This window comes from Nothobranchius furzeri, chromosome 2, assembly GCF_043380555.1.
Source record: "Nothobranchius furzeri strain GRZ-AD chromosome 2, NfurGRZ-RIMD1, whole genome shotgun sequence".
NCBI classification, from domain to species: Eukaryota; Metazoa; Chordata; class Actinopteri; order Cyprinodontiformes; family Nothobranchiidae; genus Nothobranchius; species Nothobranchius furzeri.
This window is the reverse complement of record NC_091742.1, coordinates 21757978-21773236: the sequence shown is the minus strand read 5'-3', so window position 1 is coordinate 21773236 and position 15259 is coordinate 21757978. Positions and strand designations below refer to the sequence as shown.

The following is a 15259-nucleotide window of genomic DNA, read 5'->3' as shown; positions in this document are numbered from 1 at the left end:
GGGCCTTGCGTTTATAACAAGAACAAATTAAACAAACACCTTTTTTGGCTTTGTTTTTACTCAGAGTAAACGTAACAATACACCCAACAACACAACAGGTCATATTCATTTTGACTGATGTGGAGTTACACCACCAGCAGAACCAATCAGGATACCGAGAAAGCAGTAAGGTCACTTGTTTCAGATTCTCCATATTCTATCACTGTTAGACTGACGTTATCACCGTATGCTGATGATGGCGTTACATCTGCTACGGTCAAATGTTGAAAATAATGTACATTTTCTCTTGCAACATTGCAAGATCTTGTATGACCTGTAAGTGTTTTGTTGTGAATGAATCACATGAAAGCACAACACAGTATCTGCCATTTTTTAAACTCGATTAGCCATTGCAGCCATTTGTTTCCCCATCATCTCCTGTTACCTTAAAGGGATATTCCCCCAAAACTGAAATTTATTATTAAAATTATATATTTCCCAGAGTTAGATAAGTGGGGGAAAACTATTTTTAATCCATCCCAGTCATTCTCCTGACCCGGCTATATTTATTTTACTTTAGCTTAGCATAAAACACAGAAAGTGAATGGATCCAACTAACGTGAGTAAAAAGGTCCATAAAATCACTCAGAATTGATCGGAATTCTGCTTGGTGACCTAAATAATCAGACTGACTGCAAGTGAACATAATCAGTAACATAAAGGAATCACAGGTGCCATTTAAGACTTGGGACTACTTTACAACAAAGCACAGCTGTAAGCCTCCGCTGAAAGGTGCAAGGCAGCCCCAAAGACACGTCCTTCTATAAACAGATGCCCACATTGTTAGCAAGCCGCCATAAAAATGCATACGCACACACAAGCTCCAATCTCTCCTGCACAAATGCAATGTGCTTATTTTTTCTGTAGTTGTCATTGTGTGTGCTGCATTGTTTTTTAAGCTGACAGAGATGCTATATTTATTTTATTTATGCACAGAATTACTGCACGGAGCTCAACCCGTGCAGCCTTCTGCAGGAACGGAAACCTGACTGACTGACTGACTCTGATCAATAAGAAACAAAGCTTTACCAAATACCTGGACCTGCTCCTCCTCTAGTAATTCAAAATAAATTTCTTTGAGTGACCTGTGTTTTTCCTGTAGCCGTGGAACCCAAAAATTGTTCCATGTTCAGCACACGGACGGGAGGAATTAGGCTTAATAAATGTGTTCATACCGTAAAAAAGTTGGGAAACTCTTTGCACGTGATCTTTGATCGAAGTCTTCTGCATTACGTGTGCGCTCGCCTGTGTGCGTATTTTTGTGCTATTTTACGAACAATGTGTGCATCTGTGTTTATAGAGCTCCGGGCGTCACTTGACTCTCAGAGAGTAGACGCCATGTTGGCAGGCAACAAAGGTAAACAAAATGAACGGGATTGGCTTGGATTTTGCTCCGTCTGAGTTTACTTCACACTTTAAAACAGAAGAAATCGTTTTGTATAGTCAGAAATGAAATAGATTAAACATGTCCGACCCTTACCGTGCCCCTGGGATACTTTTTAAAAACGCCAGAAGCTTTCGGAATGGACCTCTTACCGGATTTGAGATACCCTGACGTTCATAATTTCTAAAACTAATTAAACAAAAACAAATATAACATAGATTTACATGTAAGAAGTTTAGAGTGCTGTGCTGTTTGAATGTATAAACTGAAAGCCAAGAGAAATCACTAGTCTGATTTTTTCCTGTGAATAAAATAAATCTGTCAGGCAGGAGCGTCTCAGGATCTGTCTGAGATCTGTCTCGGGGGGGGGGGGGGTCTGGTGCCTATCTCCAGCGTTCAACGGGCAATCAGGCGGGGTACACCCTGGACAGAGAGCCAGTCAATCGCAGGGCAACACAGAGACACACAGGACAAACAATCATGCACACACACTCACACCTAAGGACAATTTAGACAGACCAATTAACCGAACAGTCATGTTTTTGGACTGTGGGAGGAAGCCGGAGAGAACCCACGCATGCACAGGGAGAACATGCAAACTCCATGCAGAAAGACCCCAGGCCGGGAATCGAATCCAAGACCTTCTTGATGCAAGACAACAGCTCTAACCACTGCACCACTGCGCAGCCTGTGAACCAGATATCAGCTGTATATTAATCAGAGCTCCAAGCATGGTAGGATCAACCAGATACATTCTGTATGATTTATTGAGATAAATGGGAATTTAAAAGGAAGTTTAGAAACCACCTATAAATTATGAGCCTTAACACAATCTGGTGTCAAAAACAAAATTCACTTCTGTTTAAAGATGCAATGAGTTCAAATGAGTGACATCTAGCGGTCAAAAAGGACATTTCAACCATCTCAAATGCCTTTCACCAGCTGAAGAAAATGCATGCTCTCCTTCCACAGTTCATCATATTTCAGTGGCTTTTGGACCATTTAGATTCCTAAAAGTAACTTTACTACAATGTATGAATAAAATCAAGTGTTAATATAGACATACGGTCAATAATCATTGTGTGTGTGTGTGTGTGCGTGTGTATGTGTGTGTGTGTGTGTGTGTGTGTGTGTGTGTGTGTGTGTGTGTGTGTGTGTGTGTGTGTGTGTGTGTGTGTGTGAATAAAAAATAAATAAATGCAGATTCAGTGAGCAGCAAGGCCACAACCGATTCAGTTGTGGCTACTAAAATTTCTACATGGATTTTTTTTACAACACCACCAAGATTACTGATAATAAACAGATGTGGCTACAAAGTTTTTATGATCTTATATTCAACGCCCTTGAAGTGCACTCCTCTTTGTCCGTTTTGTTATGGTGATATTGTTCTCTATGCACAAGGAAGCATTACACATCTCAACAGCTTCATTATAAAATAACAAAATGCAATGTTCATTTACCAAAGCAATTAAATTGTGATTAAAACATATTTTTTAACAATATATTTTTAAAATCTTTTTATTGGTGCCCCATAATAATGCTTGAACACACACAAGACTGAGTCAGTCAACAATGGCAGCTAAATATCTTTACACTCTTGTGTCTTGACATAAATCGCTGATCCTCCGAGGATAGCTCAGCCGTGGTATGAACAGATGAAACAAATTGAAGCAATTACTGCAGACACACAACATGAAAAGGGCATTATTTTCATCCATATCAAGTAAAAGGTTTTCAAAGTCTTTGCACAACCTTTGGTTTTTAGTTGTCACCATCCATCATCTGAAGCCACTTGGCTGCCACTTCTCAGCCGTGGCTGTGTAATTTTATAAAAACAAATCTGAAACCTCTTTATATTTCGTTCTTTCTTTTCCTCAAAGCTGAGTACACTTCTGTTCTAGGTACGACGATGTAAAGGGGTTCGCCAACACCTGGCTAGTTACGACTGTTGTCTGGTCACCTCCCTTTTCAGACCTCAAACCAGAAGACGGCTTATTTCTGAGGTCCGTTTAACCCGAAGTCTGTTTCAGCTCTGTGGTCTCCTGCACAGTTTCCCGTAGAGCCTGGTTACTCTTGACGTTAGCGCTGACCATGTATATGTTGTTGTCGTTGTAGCTGCTGGCATGGCATGGATTGGATCCAAGGCATATCCATCTTAGTTGCTTTACCTCCTGTTTGAAGCTCTGGCTGAAGAAGTAGTAGATCATAGGATTGTACACGGTGGAGCTTTTTGCAAACATGCAGGGCAGCAGACTGACTTGAGGTGGAATTTTACTGCTGTCGTTCAAAATGGACCACAGGCTCACCAAACCGTAGGGTGCCCAGCAGCCAATGAAACCCCCGCTGATCAAAATGGCAATCTGCAACAGAATAAGAGGGTTACCAAAAGCTCACTAAGGATTTTAACGGTGATCAAAGAATTTAGTTGTTTTAGTTGATTTAAAGGGGTCCCAGAACAACATTGGTTCTTTGAGCTGTTTTACTGCAGGTGAAACTTTGTTGAGGCCCTAAATGGCCCAGGAGCCCTGAAAAATGGCCAAACAAAAGCTCATTCTAAATCCCTTTAATGGAAAGACTGGTGTGCCTCGTCCACTCAGCCAGGACATGAGTGATAAATGAGCTGCATGCTGATTGGCTGGTTTACCTTGATGGCTCTATAACTGCCTGAAGTTGAAAACCCATGAAGCCAGAATCTCTATGTACATCAGTTTCTTGGCGTTACTTATATTCTCCAACATTCTTCTGTTTTTTTATTTGCATCCAACAAGGATTTAGCTGTAGCTTGGGATAATGTTAGCAGTATCTCATTTCAATGTCAGCAGTAATTTGAGATAGCATTGTTCTGCGGTTAGCGTTTCCACCACCAACATGTACATATTATTACTGAAAACATGTAAATTTAAGAGGTGTGTCTAAGTTTGTGGCATAATAAACCAGCTTCTCTCAGAACAAAACATTTCTCTGTGGCCATTACATTAATAATTTACATAGGAAAGTAGGTCAGAGATGGCACAGCTCTTTGGTATGCTACATTAGACACCTCAAACTGCCCATATTGAATGACAACGAGGTAAATTTCAATTTGAATTCTAAAACCCCTTAAATCAAAGCTTTAATTGCATTGAGCTGCAGTCTATTCAAACTTGCAATGTGTGCCGCAACAACAATGTGTAGCTACCATCTTTTTGTCCGTGCCATTTTCATGTATTAAAGCTGTAATAGCAAATCTACAGAGCTAGCTAGCTTAAAGCATTTTTAATGCCTCTAAACTTCTTTATAACACAGTATAGCTATAAATGTACTGTGGAGATATTTGCCCGTGACTGAGGAGCACAAAATATGGAGCAAACGTTTTATTCGTGGACGGAAATTATGAGAAACATGGGTTTAGAGGTAGCAACTGCATGAAGAGGTGGAGGAGAATGAAGGACAAATTTTTGTGTGTTATAAAGTCTCTAAAATACATAAAAACATTAGTAACTCCAGCATCGTGGACTGGATACATGAGTGTAATGGTGGCATGATACCACAGAAAGCTCTGTTGTCCTGGCGAGGAATTGCTTAGCAACACTCCTCAGGTGACAGAGAAGTATAAATCTGGCTTAATCCTTTGCTTGGCCTAATCTTGCCATTGCCTTAGTTAAAGTTAAAGTCAAGTTAAAGTCCCATTAGTTGTCACACACACAGGTGTGTGTGCGAAATTTGTTCTCCGCATTTGACCCATCCCTTAGGGGAGCGGTGAGCTGCAGACACAGCCGCGCTCGGGAACTATTTGGTGGTTTAACCCCCCAATCCAACCCCTTAATGCTGAGTGTCAAGCAGGGAGGCATTGGGTCCCAATTTTTCAAAGTCTTTGGTATGACCCGACCAGGAATCGAACCCCTGATCTCCCAGTCTCAGGGCGGACACTCTACCACTAGGCCTCTGAGAAAGGTGCAACCTTTAGCAACCGCCAGGCGCCGCCCGTTAGACAAACTAACAGAATACCAAAAAGGAAAACACCATTTGAAGTCATGGACATACAAAGATGTTTGGACGTAGAAAACAGCAACTGGTGTATCGTGCTTTCTCATTTACTGTTACAATGCGGGTTCCAGTTCTGGCGGATGTAGCCCAGGGATGCTAGCCGACGGGAGGGGTGCAAGTTTCAAGACTGGTTTTGCATTGGAAAGCTAGCTTGTTCAGTTGTTATTGCAGCTTTAAATCATGCCAACTTTTCTACTGAATCAACAGTCAAAAGCCTGATTTGTGTTAAAGGAACAATAAAAACATTCATTGTCAGTTTTAAGTTGTGTCAGAGATAGATGTTTTATATGCAAGGGCACAACAAGTTTGTTCACATTTCTGTACGCCTGGGACTCAGTGGGAGGCACTCACCTTTTACACGGGCATAACATTTATTAATATTTATTGCATGAATGGTTATGAAGCTAAATATCCATCATGAATATCAGTTTCATAGATGAGACATTTCTTCTCCAGATTTGAAAAAATAAACAAACCATGACTGTTCTAAAATATTTGCACCAGAATGAGTAACCTACAATTAACAGCCTCCGATGAAGTTTGACAATGTTTGGAAGGTGATTGCTGTTTGTTGAGGTTTTGTAGGCGAAGTAAAGCTTCAAAGCAATGCTGAAGTAGCAGCAGACGATGACTAGGCAAGGCACGAGGAAATTGATGGAGAACAAGGAGATGACGAATGAGAAGCTCTCATGTTTCATCTGCCCCCAAGCGAGTGAGCAGGACAGGCCGAAGGGCTCCGGTCCATACCGGCCCCAGCCTAGAATGGGTAACAGGGCCCAGATCAGAGCATACAGCCAGGTCCAAACACACAGTATCTTCACCAACTTCCAACTGATTTTCTCCCCTGCACAGAGAAAGAAAAAGATAGTTTTGGTTCTACTTTCGCAACTGGTGCAAGTGTATTGCTGGTAAAACGGGTCAGTTTGAGCCATTTTGGTTTTCTCGTGATGTAAAGACAAACGGTGGCCTATCTCCATCACCACTAAGCAGTAGTTTTCTTTTGTAACAAATTATTTGTTGGACAAGTTGCCACGAGAAATTCAGGAAATTCTATCAGCAATACAATGTATTTTACTATTAACGTTTTGCTGTCTTAAGAATTACCAAGTTTTTATCACAATCAAAACTCACGTAGGTGATTTTTAAAGGACAAATCATCTATGATGAAGCCAAGGGCATCATTGAGGCTTAAAAGAATGAAAAAAATAAAGAGTCAAATACAAGAGCCCGTGGACCTTGGGAATCCACTCCTGATCCTAGTAGATCAATGATGTTGGTTCTCTCAATGGTTTAATTACTTTTTCAGCAGTTCATCACGCTTTGCAGAAGCCTGTTAATCAGCTGTTGATTAAAATCAGGTGTGTTGGAGCAGAGAAACCTCTAAAGCATGCTGGATGGTGGACCTTGCCTAACCCCGGTTTGACACTGCAAGCATCAGCGGAACGGAACAGCAGCGGGGCGGCTCACTCGCAAACTTCAAAGCGGTCCTTTTCACACCGGGAGAGTCTTGGCCGCGGCACGGCTTCCTTGCTGCGCCTCGCTGTACCCGCGAAATTCTAAAATCCCTCGAGACTTCCGACACCCTCCTCATCGAGAGATCACAACCCCCGCGAGGAATCACACCGCTGCACTTCTCGAAAGAAACTGGTGGTAAACAAATCTGTTCAGTCACACGTACTGACGTAAGTTATACATAACACCGTGACGTTGCATTTTATTTTGAAAATATCCGGGGATTTTACACTGAAACCGTGTATGGTTTCCTGTCTCGCACTATGTGAACTGCGGAAATTGACGTGTCCCAGAAGCGGCTCACGGGAAAAAATAGAACTCGATCCTATCTTTAACGGCGCCGCATGCCGTTTCTGGGACGCTCCTGGAAATTGCCGCGTCGCGGCTGGTTGGAAACACTCCATAGACTATAATTGGATTCTATTTGAAACGGTGCCGCTTCCGTTCTGATGATGCTTGCAGTGTGAAACTGGCTTGAGGCTTGGTTCACATGGCAAAGTAAATAAATTTTCTTTACTTGATTTCCCCTTTCTAACAATCCTAAGTGTGTGCCTGATTACTATAATAGCTGTAAAGATAATCCTATCAGATATTCCTGCTGTGTGCAGTGTGTTACGCATGCTCTGCCCTGCTTGGAAAGACTTTGGGACTCCTCAGACCTCAAAATTAGAATAATCAATATGTTGGACTGTCTTGTCCAAATATTGTTCTCCGAGGATACAGGATTGTTGAGTCAGTTGAATGTGATGTGTAGCCAGTCAGAATAGGAGGCTAAGGGAGCATGCTGCGCGAAGCAGATCGGGTATTGTTATCTTTGTCACAAATTTTAGGACCAAACCAAGCCCCCACAAAGCGGGTGAAAAATTGAGGCCAACACGGAAGTGACAAAAATTGCAGTTCCACCCTCATCCGCTAGGGGCTGGTGTCAGAAGCGAGCAAATCCTCATTGACTCCCATGTTAAAAATACCAATTTCACAGCAGAAATAAACATGTTTACAGCCTGGTACCAAAACATGTTTTTGGTTTAAATGATCTAGTTTACACTCATGACAACTCTGAGGGGGGTGAATTTTTTCTCACTCTTCTGTTTAAGTGTATTAAAAGCCTAAAATTCTGTATAATTAATGAGCATCAGACCCACGTGACCACAGAGCTAGCTCCGTGGAAAGGCCTCAGTAGAGCCTCGGTCTGGCCTGGAAACTGTTCCGGGATTTTGAGTCTCTGTGTTTGTAAATTCTTTTTTGGATATTATTTGTGCAATTGTTGGACAACATGACTTGCTGTGGCATTAGTTGCACTAATAGAGCGTCCAAAGTGTCATGGTCTGTGTCTGCGTCTTTCCCCATGCGTCTTCTGATGTCCTCCATCACTCTTTAGATTCCCCTTTTGTGTCTCTTAGCGCCCTCATGTGTCCTTTGTCTGCGTCTTATTTATGTGCCTTCTGTTTGTAGCCTTTCAGGTCATCCCCAGCCCCTCCAGTTGTAGCTCCAGCCTGTTTGTCCCCAGCTCGTTGTGTGTGTGTGTGTGTTCTTCTCCAGTCAGGTACGGTGTCCTGTCCTGCTCCTTCCTGCTCCTCCTCACTGATTAGTTATTGCCTTCACCTGGTTCTCTCCCCACACACCTGCAGCTCATCTGCCTCCCATTATGCCCCAGTCTATAACGCCCTGTCTGTTTCTCATTGTCTTGTCGGTTCATTGTTGTTTGTCAGTGTTGTATTTGTCAGCGTTGTGTGAGCTTCCGGTCTCGTCCCCAGTCTGTGCTCTATGTGAGTTTGTTCTCCTGCTTCCTGGATTTTTGGATTTTGGCTCCTTGCCTTTTGGATTTATTTTGTTCTTCCTACCATAAAAGGACTTTTTCTTTATATCAACTCTTGCCTCGTGTCATCCAGGGTAACTGCATTTTGGGTCCAACCATCCTCGCAATGTGACACAAGGAGTCTCCACTTCATTTTTTTCGGTAAGTAAAATTATATTTATGTATTTTAGGTCACTGCCGAGCTGAGCTTAGATTTTAACATGTACTGTTTAACCATGAAATTAAAATGTAATAGGGTAAACCCAGTGCATTTAACATAATGCTGCACTTTAGAAAATGGGTTGAAATATAACATGTTGGTGGAGCTGGGTTCCGACTATCGGCTTGTGGAGCTCTCGGGAGACCGATGTTTTCCACCCTTATCCCCTCCCCGCAGCTCGGCGCATCTCTGTCTGATCGCGGCTTCTGTCTGCTGTGCAGGCTGCCGGCTTGTGGTTCTCCCCTCCGCACAGCTCGGCGCATCTATGTCTGATCGCAGCTCTTGACTGCTGCGTGGGCTGCCGGCTTGTGGAGCTCTGGGATGGAAACCTTTCCACCCGGTTCTCCCCAGCGGCAGCTCTGCACATCTCAGATCGCAGCAGCGCTTGTCTGCTGTGCGGCTGCCGGCTTGTGGAGCTCTCGGGAGACCTCTGTATTCCACCAGGTTTTACCCAGCGGTCAGCCCAGCGTATCTCTGACTCAGAAGCTCTGGTGTTTTGCACAGTTAACTCCGGTTGTAGCTAGGTTGCTACCTCCGTTAGCTTAGCTCCCACCTCCGCGTTAGCTTTGGGTTAGCTTCAGGTTAGCTTGCAGCTAGTTCGACCGGGTGTCGTCAGTTGATCCCACCCTTACAGACCCACTCTCAGCTCCTCCTCTCTTCCCTTTTGTGGAATTGTCTGGGCTTGACGGAACCTGTGACACGGTCAAAATGGCGGTGGTGGCCACCTCCCATTTATCTTAAAAAATGTGTTATTGGAGTCTATGGAAACCCATTGTCCAATATTTATACGTCGATGAACCAAACCTTTTTGAGCCAGGATTTTTTTCTATCGCCACCAGCTGCGTTTCTAATATTTAGAACATTTTCAGACTATTTTAAAATCCTGCCATGTAAACTGGGCCTTGGATCTTTTTAAACACAAATCCTTAGTTTCATGGCACCCCCCCAAAAAATCTAAGAATCTCTCATATTTTGAGTCAAAGTACTATAAACCTTTCTCGCTAAAATGAAAAGCTGAAAAGAAGAACCATTAGAAAATTCCCATAATGTTGGACAGAGTCAAAAATCAATAAAATTATTAATGTAAAATCTGAATAATGTTTCATCGGTTTCTTCATTTCTAATCTCTTTAGCATGTTTGGAAGGATTAAATATCAAAGCTCATCAATAAGACTTGTTGAACAATCCAACCCCTTAAACCACGATCGTGACGCTGTAGGTGCCACAAACTCTGTTTTCAATCATTTAATGTATAAATCTAAAAGAAGACTTCATCTGTATTTGATAGATAGATGTGCAGCTTTATGACCGTTTGCATTCATTCAATTTTAGCAAGACTTCACTGGCTTCCTGTGCACCATCGTACACGTTTAAAAATGTTATTGTTTGTTTTTAAGGCGCTGAATGGCTTAGCACCACCTTACAAATCCGAGTTACTCACTCCTTATGTGCCGGGCAGGACTCTCCGTTCAGGTGACCTACACCTACTACAGATTTCCCGACTACGCTGCAAAACCCGTGGTGAACAAGCTTTTGCTGTCTGCGCTCCGAAACTCTGGAATGATCTCCCGTTGAATATCAGACTCTCCCCCTCCATTGTGGTTTTTAAGTTCCCCTTAAATACTTACTTTTATTCCCTTGCTTTTACTGCCTAGCTATTTTATCGATGGTTTATTTATACTGTTCTTTTACTGATTTTATTGACTTCTCTTGTTTGGTTCTTTGTGCTGTGCTCTAGCTGTTTTATTCTTTTATGTTATTCTTTTAACCTCATATGTTTTTACCCCCTGTACAGCACTTTGGTCAGCTCACATGCTGTTTTTAAATGTGCTCTATCAAATGAATGGAATTCAAGTGAAAAAGAAAAATCCAAACAGTTCAAGACAAGTGTCTGAGCAACCAGGCATCCACTACTACCGGCTTTTCCGCTCCAGGGCAATAAAGGATGAACGATATAAGATGTTCAACATGAATTCATCAACTAGACATGATTAAGATTATACCCAGTGATGTCTGAATCAGTGTAATCTGGTACCTCGTGAGTAACCACACATGCAGCACATCGAGAGAAATCTGCTACCAAATCCACCTTTCCCGGGATCCACTGATTTCCCTCTTTCCTATTCATTTCTCTTTCCCTTTTCTTGCATTTTTCACAAATATTTTCTTTTTTATATTATTATTTAATAACCATATTTTTAAAGAATTTTTTGAAGAATTTTTGTATTTTGAATTTTTTGGTTCTTGTGAAGCGCCTCGTGATTTTTATCTTGAGAGGCATTATAAAAAAGATCATTTTCTTTCTGTTTTTTCTTTCTATGCTTGTGAATGGGAATATTTCGGATTATGGTGACTTATAATAGGTTGTAGAGCCTTTGGTGGGTCAGATCATACAAATGAGTGAGGCATGAAGAATACAGATGTTTGAAAAGTTCCACAAATCTGCAACATTCATTAAAAACCTGCTGTTTCAGAATCCTGAAGTATTAGAAAGAAAAGAAAAAGGACTAAGTGACACCACTCCTTTTTCTTTATTTAATCAAACAGGGCAAAACCAGATCTGCAATAGTTCTGCATTTTTATTTTAATAATCACACATATCTTGGGGAAATTATGGATTCAAACCTATTTCCAAGCAGCACAGATGAGATGTAAATTGATTTGCTTGTTGTTGTTTACAATTTTTTTTCTTGCGTTGACCCGAGAGCCCTGTGCTGAAGAGCCCTCATCCTCGGTGAATTTGTCTCCAGCTGTCCGTGTTGTTATTGTGGCTTTTGAATCCAAACTATTACAGTGTCTGGAGTGCATGCAGACTTTCTGATTAGACAGATGGTTGTGTCTCATGTTGGTAACTTCAAATAAGAAATGAAAGACATTCATGTTTATGTTGTTATTTTAGACTTGGTCAAAAATGTGTCAGAATTTAGAAACTGAAGGAAAAGGTTAATCGGTTAATCTAAGGGTAGCACTAGCTCAGGAGGTTGAGCGGGTTGTCTAGTAAGGTTGCAGGTTTGATTCTTGCTCCGGACAGAGAATTTTGCTGTTGTGTCCTTGGGCAAGACACAACCCATCTTGCCTGCTGGCGGTGGTCAGAGGGACTGGTGGAGCCTGTGCTTGGGAGCATCGCCTCTGTCGTGCGCGCCAGGGCAGCTGTGGCTAAATCGTAGCTCATCACCATCAGTGTATGAAAGTGTGTGTGAATGGATGAATGACACTTTGGAGTCCTCTGACTCTGTAAGTGCGGGTCATCTATAATTGCCATTATTGAAATCTTTCGTTCACTTTGAGCTTTGTTTTGTCTGCAGTCATCAAAGTTTTATTGAGACACAGATCTGACATCTTTATACATTTTAAATGGTTTTGAAGAAAATCTTGACGGCTAACTTGAAATTAAACTCTGTTTAACAGCATCTCTTTAGTAAAGTTAAGGTCTACATTTTATTACAATTTAACAAAGAAATACTGGGTGAAAAAAGGTCAACTAGAAAAATAAGATAATTTCTGATTTATTTTTTTTAGTCAGAAAGCTTAAATACAAAGGGGGCGGGACTTAAGTGTACACTGCAGCCAGCCACTTGGACACTGGACACGTTCCTCAGTCAACAACCTGTTTGACATTACGCTCTTTGTACCATCAAATCCCCCAAGATTCTCTCCTGCACCTTCGCTCCTTTTTATATATACATCAACAACAAGTTAACACAGTCCCACCATGCACGCCCACAGTCACGCCAGACCACTGTCTGGCATGAGTCTCAAACCCCATGAGGGTGCAGCTATGTGCTAAAAGATGCTGGTGATGGGGTTGTGACTTAGTTGTGACCAAGTTCCACATAATTAATAAACAGCCCTCCCATCCAAGACCATGGGAAGATGATTCTATAATGACATGCCCACTGTCTTCATGGTATGACCAATCGACAGCCTATTTGATGGCCCTATGGGCGTTTCCAACCACTGCCTTCTTGGTCGTGTCATACGTCTCATCACGTCTGGAAAATACAAAAATGAAGCTCAGAGCAGGGCTGTGAGGGTGGAGGCAGATGATCGACACCCATCAAACTCTGAGCTCATGTAGCTACGAGCTAACGGAGCTAACCAAGCTAACAGAGGTTGGCAGACACTTTTAGGCTGAAAACTGTGGTTAAGCAACTCTGCTACCCTGTCCCCTACTGGCTGTAACACTTTTAATTTAGGGCTGAGGCTGAAGTCTTCCCTTGAGCAAGAAGGCGGGCAATCTGCTACATGTCAGTCTAAACGACACACCCCGAATTATTCAAAATTTCAAGCTTAGTTGTCATGACGGTAAACTTGCCTATATTAAACCTAAACTGCTTTTTGAACCGAACATGCTCATATGTGAGGGTGGCATTTTTAACATGGGAGTCAATGGAAACTTGGTCCTTTGTGGATCCATTCACTTTTGGCAGGCGAAGGTTCCCCCTTGGATATGACCCAGATTTTATTTTTCATTAGCGGAGTGGCACCCTTTATGGCTCCAACAAAACTGGTTAGTGTCAAAGTCTTTCTGTGCTTCTTCTTGATTTGTTTAAAATGACCGAGGAACATGTTTAAGTTTCTTTGATTTCTTATGTGTTGTCAGGTTTTCTGCTGGAGGCCATATTTGTTGTCTATTCAGTTGTTCAGTCACTGAACCCGCACACCTGCTTCTCATCTAGTAACCGTCACTCCCAGTAAGGCTAGTCCTTTGTTTCTGGTCTGGTTATTTCACGTACTGGTTGCCCAGCAGTTTGTTTCGTTTGTCCGTTCTCCTTCTGGCATTGAGTGCCTTGTTGAAATCATTTAGGTCTCTTAAATAAAAAGATGGCAGTGGTGGACCTCATTCTGTGTTATTCTGGATAACTACTCACAAACCTTATCCTTCTAACAACTAAAAAAAGAGCTTTTATTTCATCACCTGCAGTTCCAGTCAGCCTTTAGGTTCTTGTTGTTTAGGACAAAAGAGTGAATCCTTCTAAAGGAATCTTAATAATTAAAAATACCAGCTTTTATCTGTCGATCTAACAACACTGTTTTTCCTGGAAAGGTTTTACAGCTTTCCACAATTTCAGCTTGACTGCTTTTGTTACTAATTATTTTTTTCATCTGACAAGCGGAGAAAACACGTTCCTGAAAAGGCTTTGCTGCATTTGTTGTTCTCTAATTTCCCTCTGGGATAAAAAAAAAGTATCTTTGAATTTGAGTTGAACTGAATTGATGTTTAGGGTTGAGTTAATTTCCCGAGGCTGTGATTTACTTACTGGGTGAGTGCAGATTAAAGGACACCATGAAGCGCACGATGGCCAACACCGTGAGGTTCATGATGCTAGCGATGCCAAAGAAGAAGCCTGCCAGGCCATAATAAACGCATGAAATGTGTCCCCCAAGCCAGCGGTGGCTCCAGGCAGAGGCGATGGCCAGCGGGTACATGGTGACAGCCGCTCCGAGATCGGTGATCGCCAGATTCACGCTCAGCAGCTCCGGTGGCTTCATCCTCGAGGATCTCTTGAACGCCATGATGAGCACCAGCAGGTTTCCCGCGATGGAGAGCACAGCTGTGACAAACACAACAAGACGGTTGGAAAAGAAATGCAGGTTAATTCTGTTGCTGCTCTGGCTGAACTGCTATGAGTGGTGCCAGAAAACCAGAATTTACCAGCATTTTTATTTTGTTTCACTTCAGATCAATGTTACGTTCCTGAAAACAGTGTCAAAGGAAAAGGTTGGGAGAGTCTTAGGTCCGTCTCTTTAATTAGCTTTTTTGTTAATATTTTAGTCCCCTTGTGGCATGGCCATTTTAGACACTTGATTAAAAGTATCTTTTGATATTTTAAAACACTTTTAGAAAAATTCAATAAAAGGAGAAAAACAAATTCTAGACTATTGTAGGTGACACCTTGTAGTTTAAGCGAATGGGTTAGGGACATTTGCATCAGACAACAAGATAAAGCTTAACCTTCTCCTGCAAAGTGTGATCCAACATGGTATAGAAACATTGCAAAGAACCACAAATAACAACTCTAATTATATAATACAAATACTTGATGTAAAACTGGGCTTCTCCTAAATTCAGTTGGAGGTTTGAGTTATTTATTTATTTATTTTTGGCTGAAATGAGCTCTGGGATTAGCTCGAGTCTGACTGACTTCTGATTGTCCAAACTGGGATCACTCCGACCTCTGACCACACTGAAAATCTGTGTAATCATTTGAATTTCTAAAGATTTAACAATTGATGAGAATTAATAGATTTTCAGGCTTTTTTCTTTTTGCCTTCAGTTCAC

At 41.8% G+C, this 15259-nt stretch overlaps 1 protein-coding gene and 1 long non-coding RNA gene across 2 annotated transcripts in view; one reads left to right on the top strand and one right to left on the bottom strand.

Annotated features, from left to right (window-relative positions):
• Positions 1-1790: 1790 nt before the first annotated feature.
• opn8b (opsin 8, group member b) overlaps positions 1791-15259 on the bottom strand; it is a 23677-nt gene continuing 10208 nt past the window's right edge. Inside the window, exons 2-4 of the mRNA XM_015948083.3 lie at positions 14238-14531; positions 5968-6293; positions 1791-3783 (exon numbers count right to left, since the gene is read on the bottom strand). Of these exons, the coding sequence (XP_015803569.1) occupies positions 3433-3783; positions 5968-6293; positions 14238-14531 (971 nt within the window). The 3' untranslated portion in view covers positions 1791-3432. The remainder of the gene's footprint in view (positions 3784-5967; positions 6294-14237; positions 14532-15259) is intronic.
• The window catches only part of LOC139063339 (uncharacterized), a 26346-nt gene continuing 19339 nt past the window's right edge, over positions 8253-15259 (top strand). Inside the window, exons 1-2 of the long non-coding RNA XR_011516713.1 lie at positions 8253-8727; positions 8851-8918. This is a non-coding gene — a long non-coding RNA (uncharacterized lncRNA). The remainder of the gene's footprint in view (positions 8728-8850; positions 8919-15259) is intronic.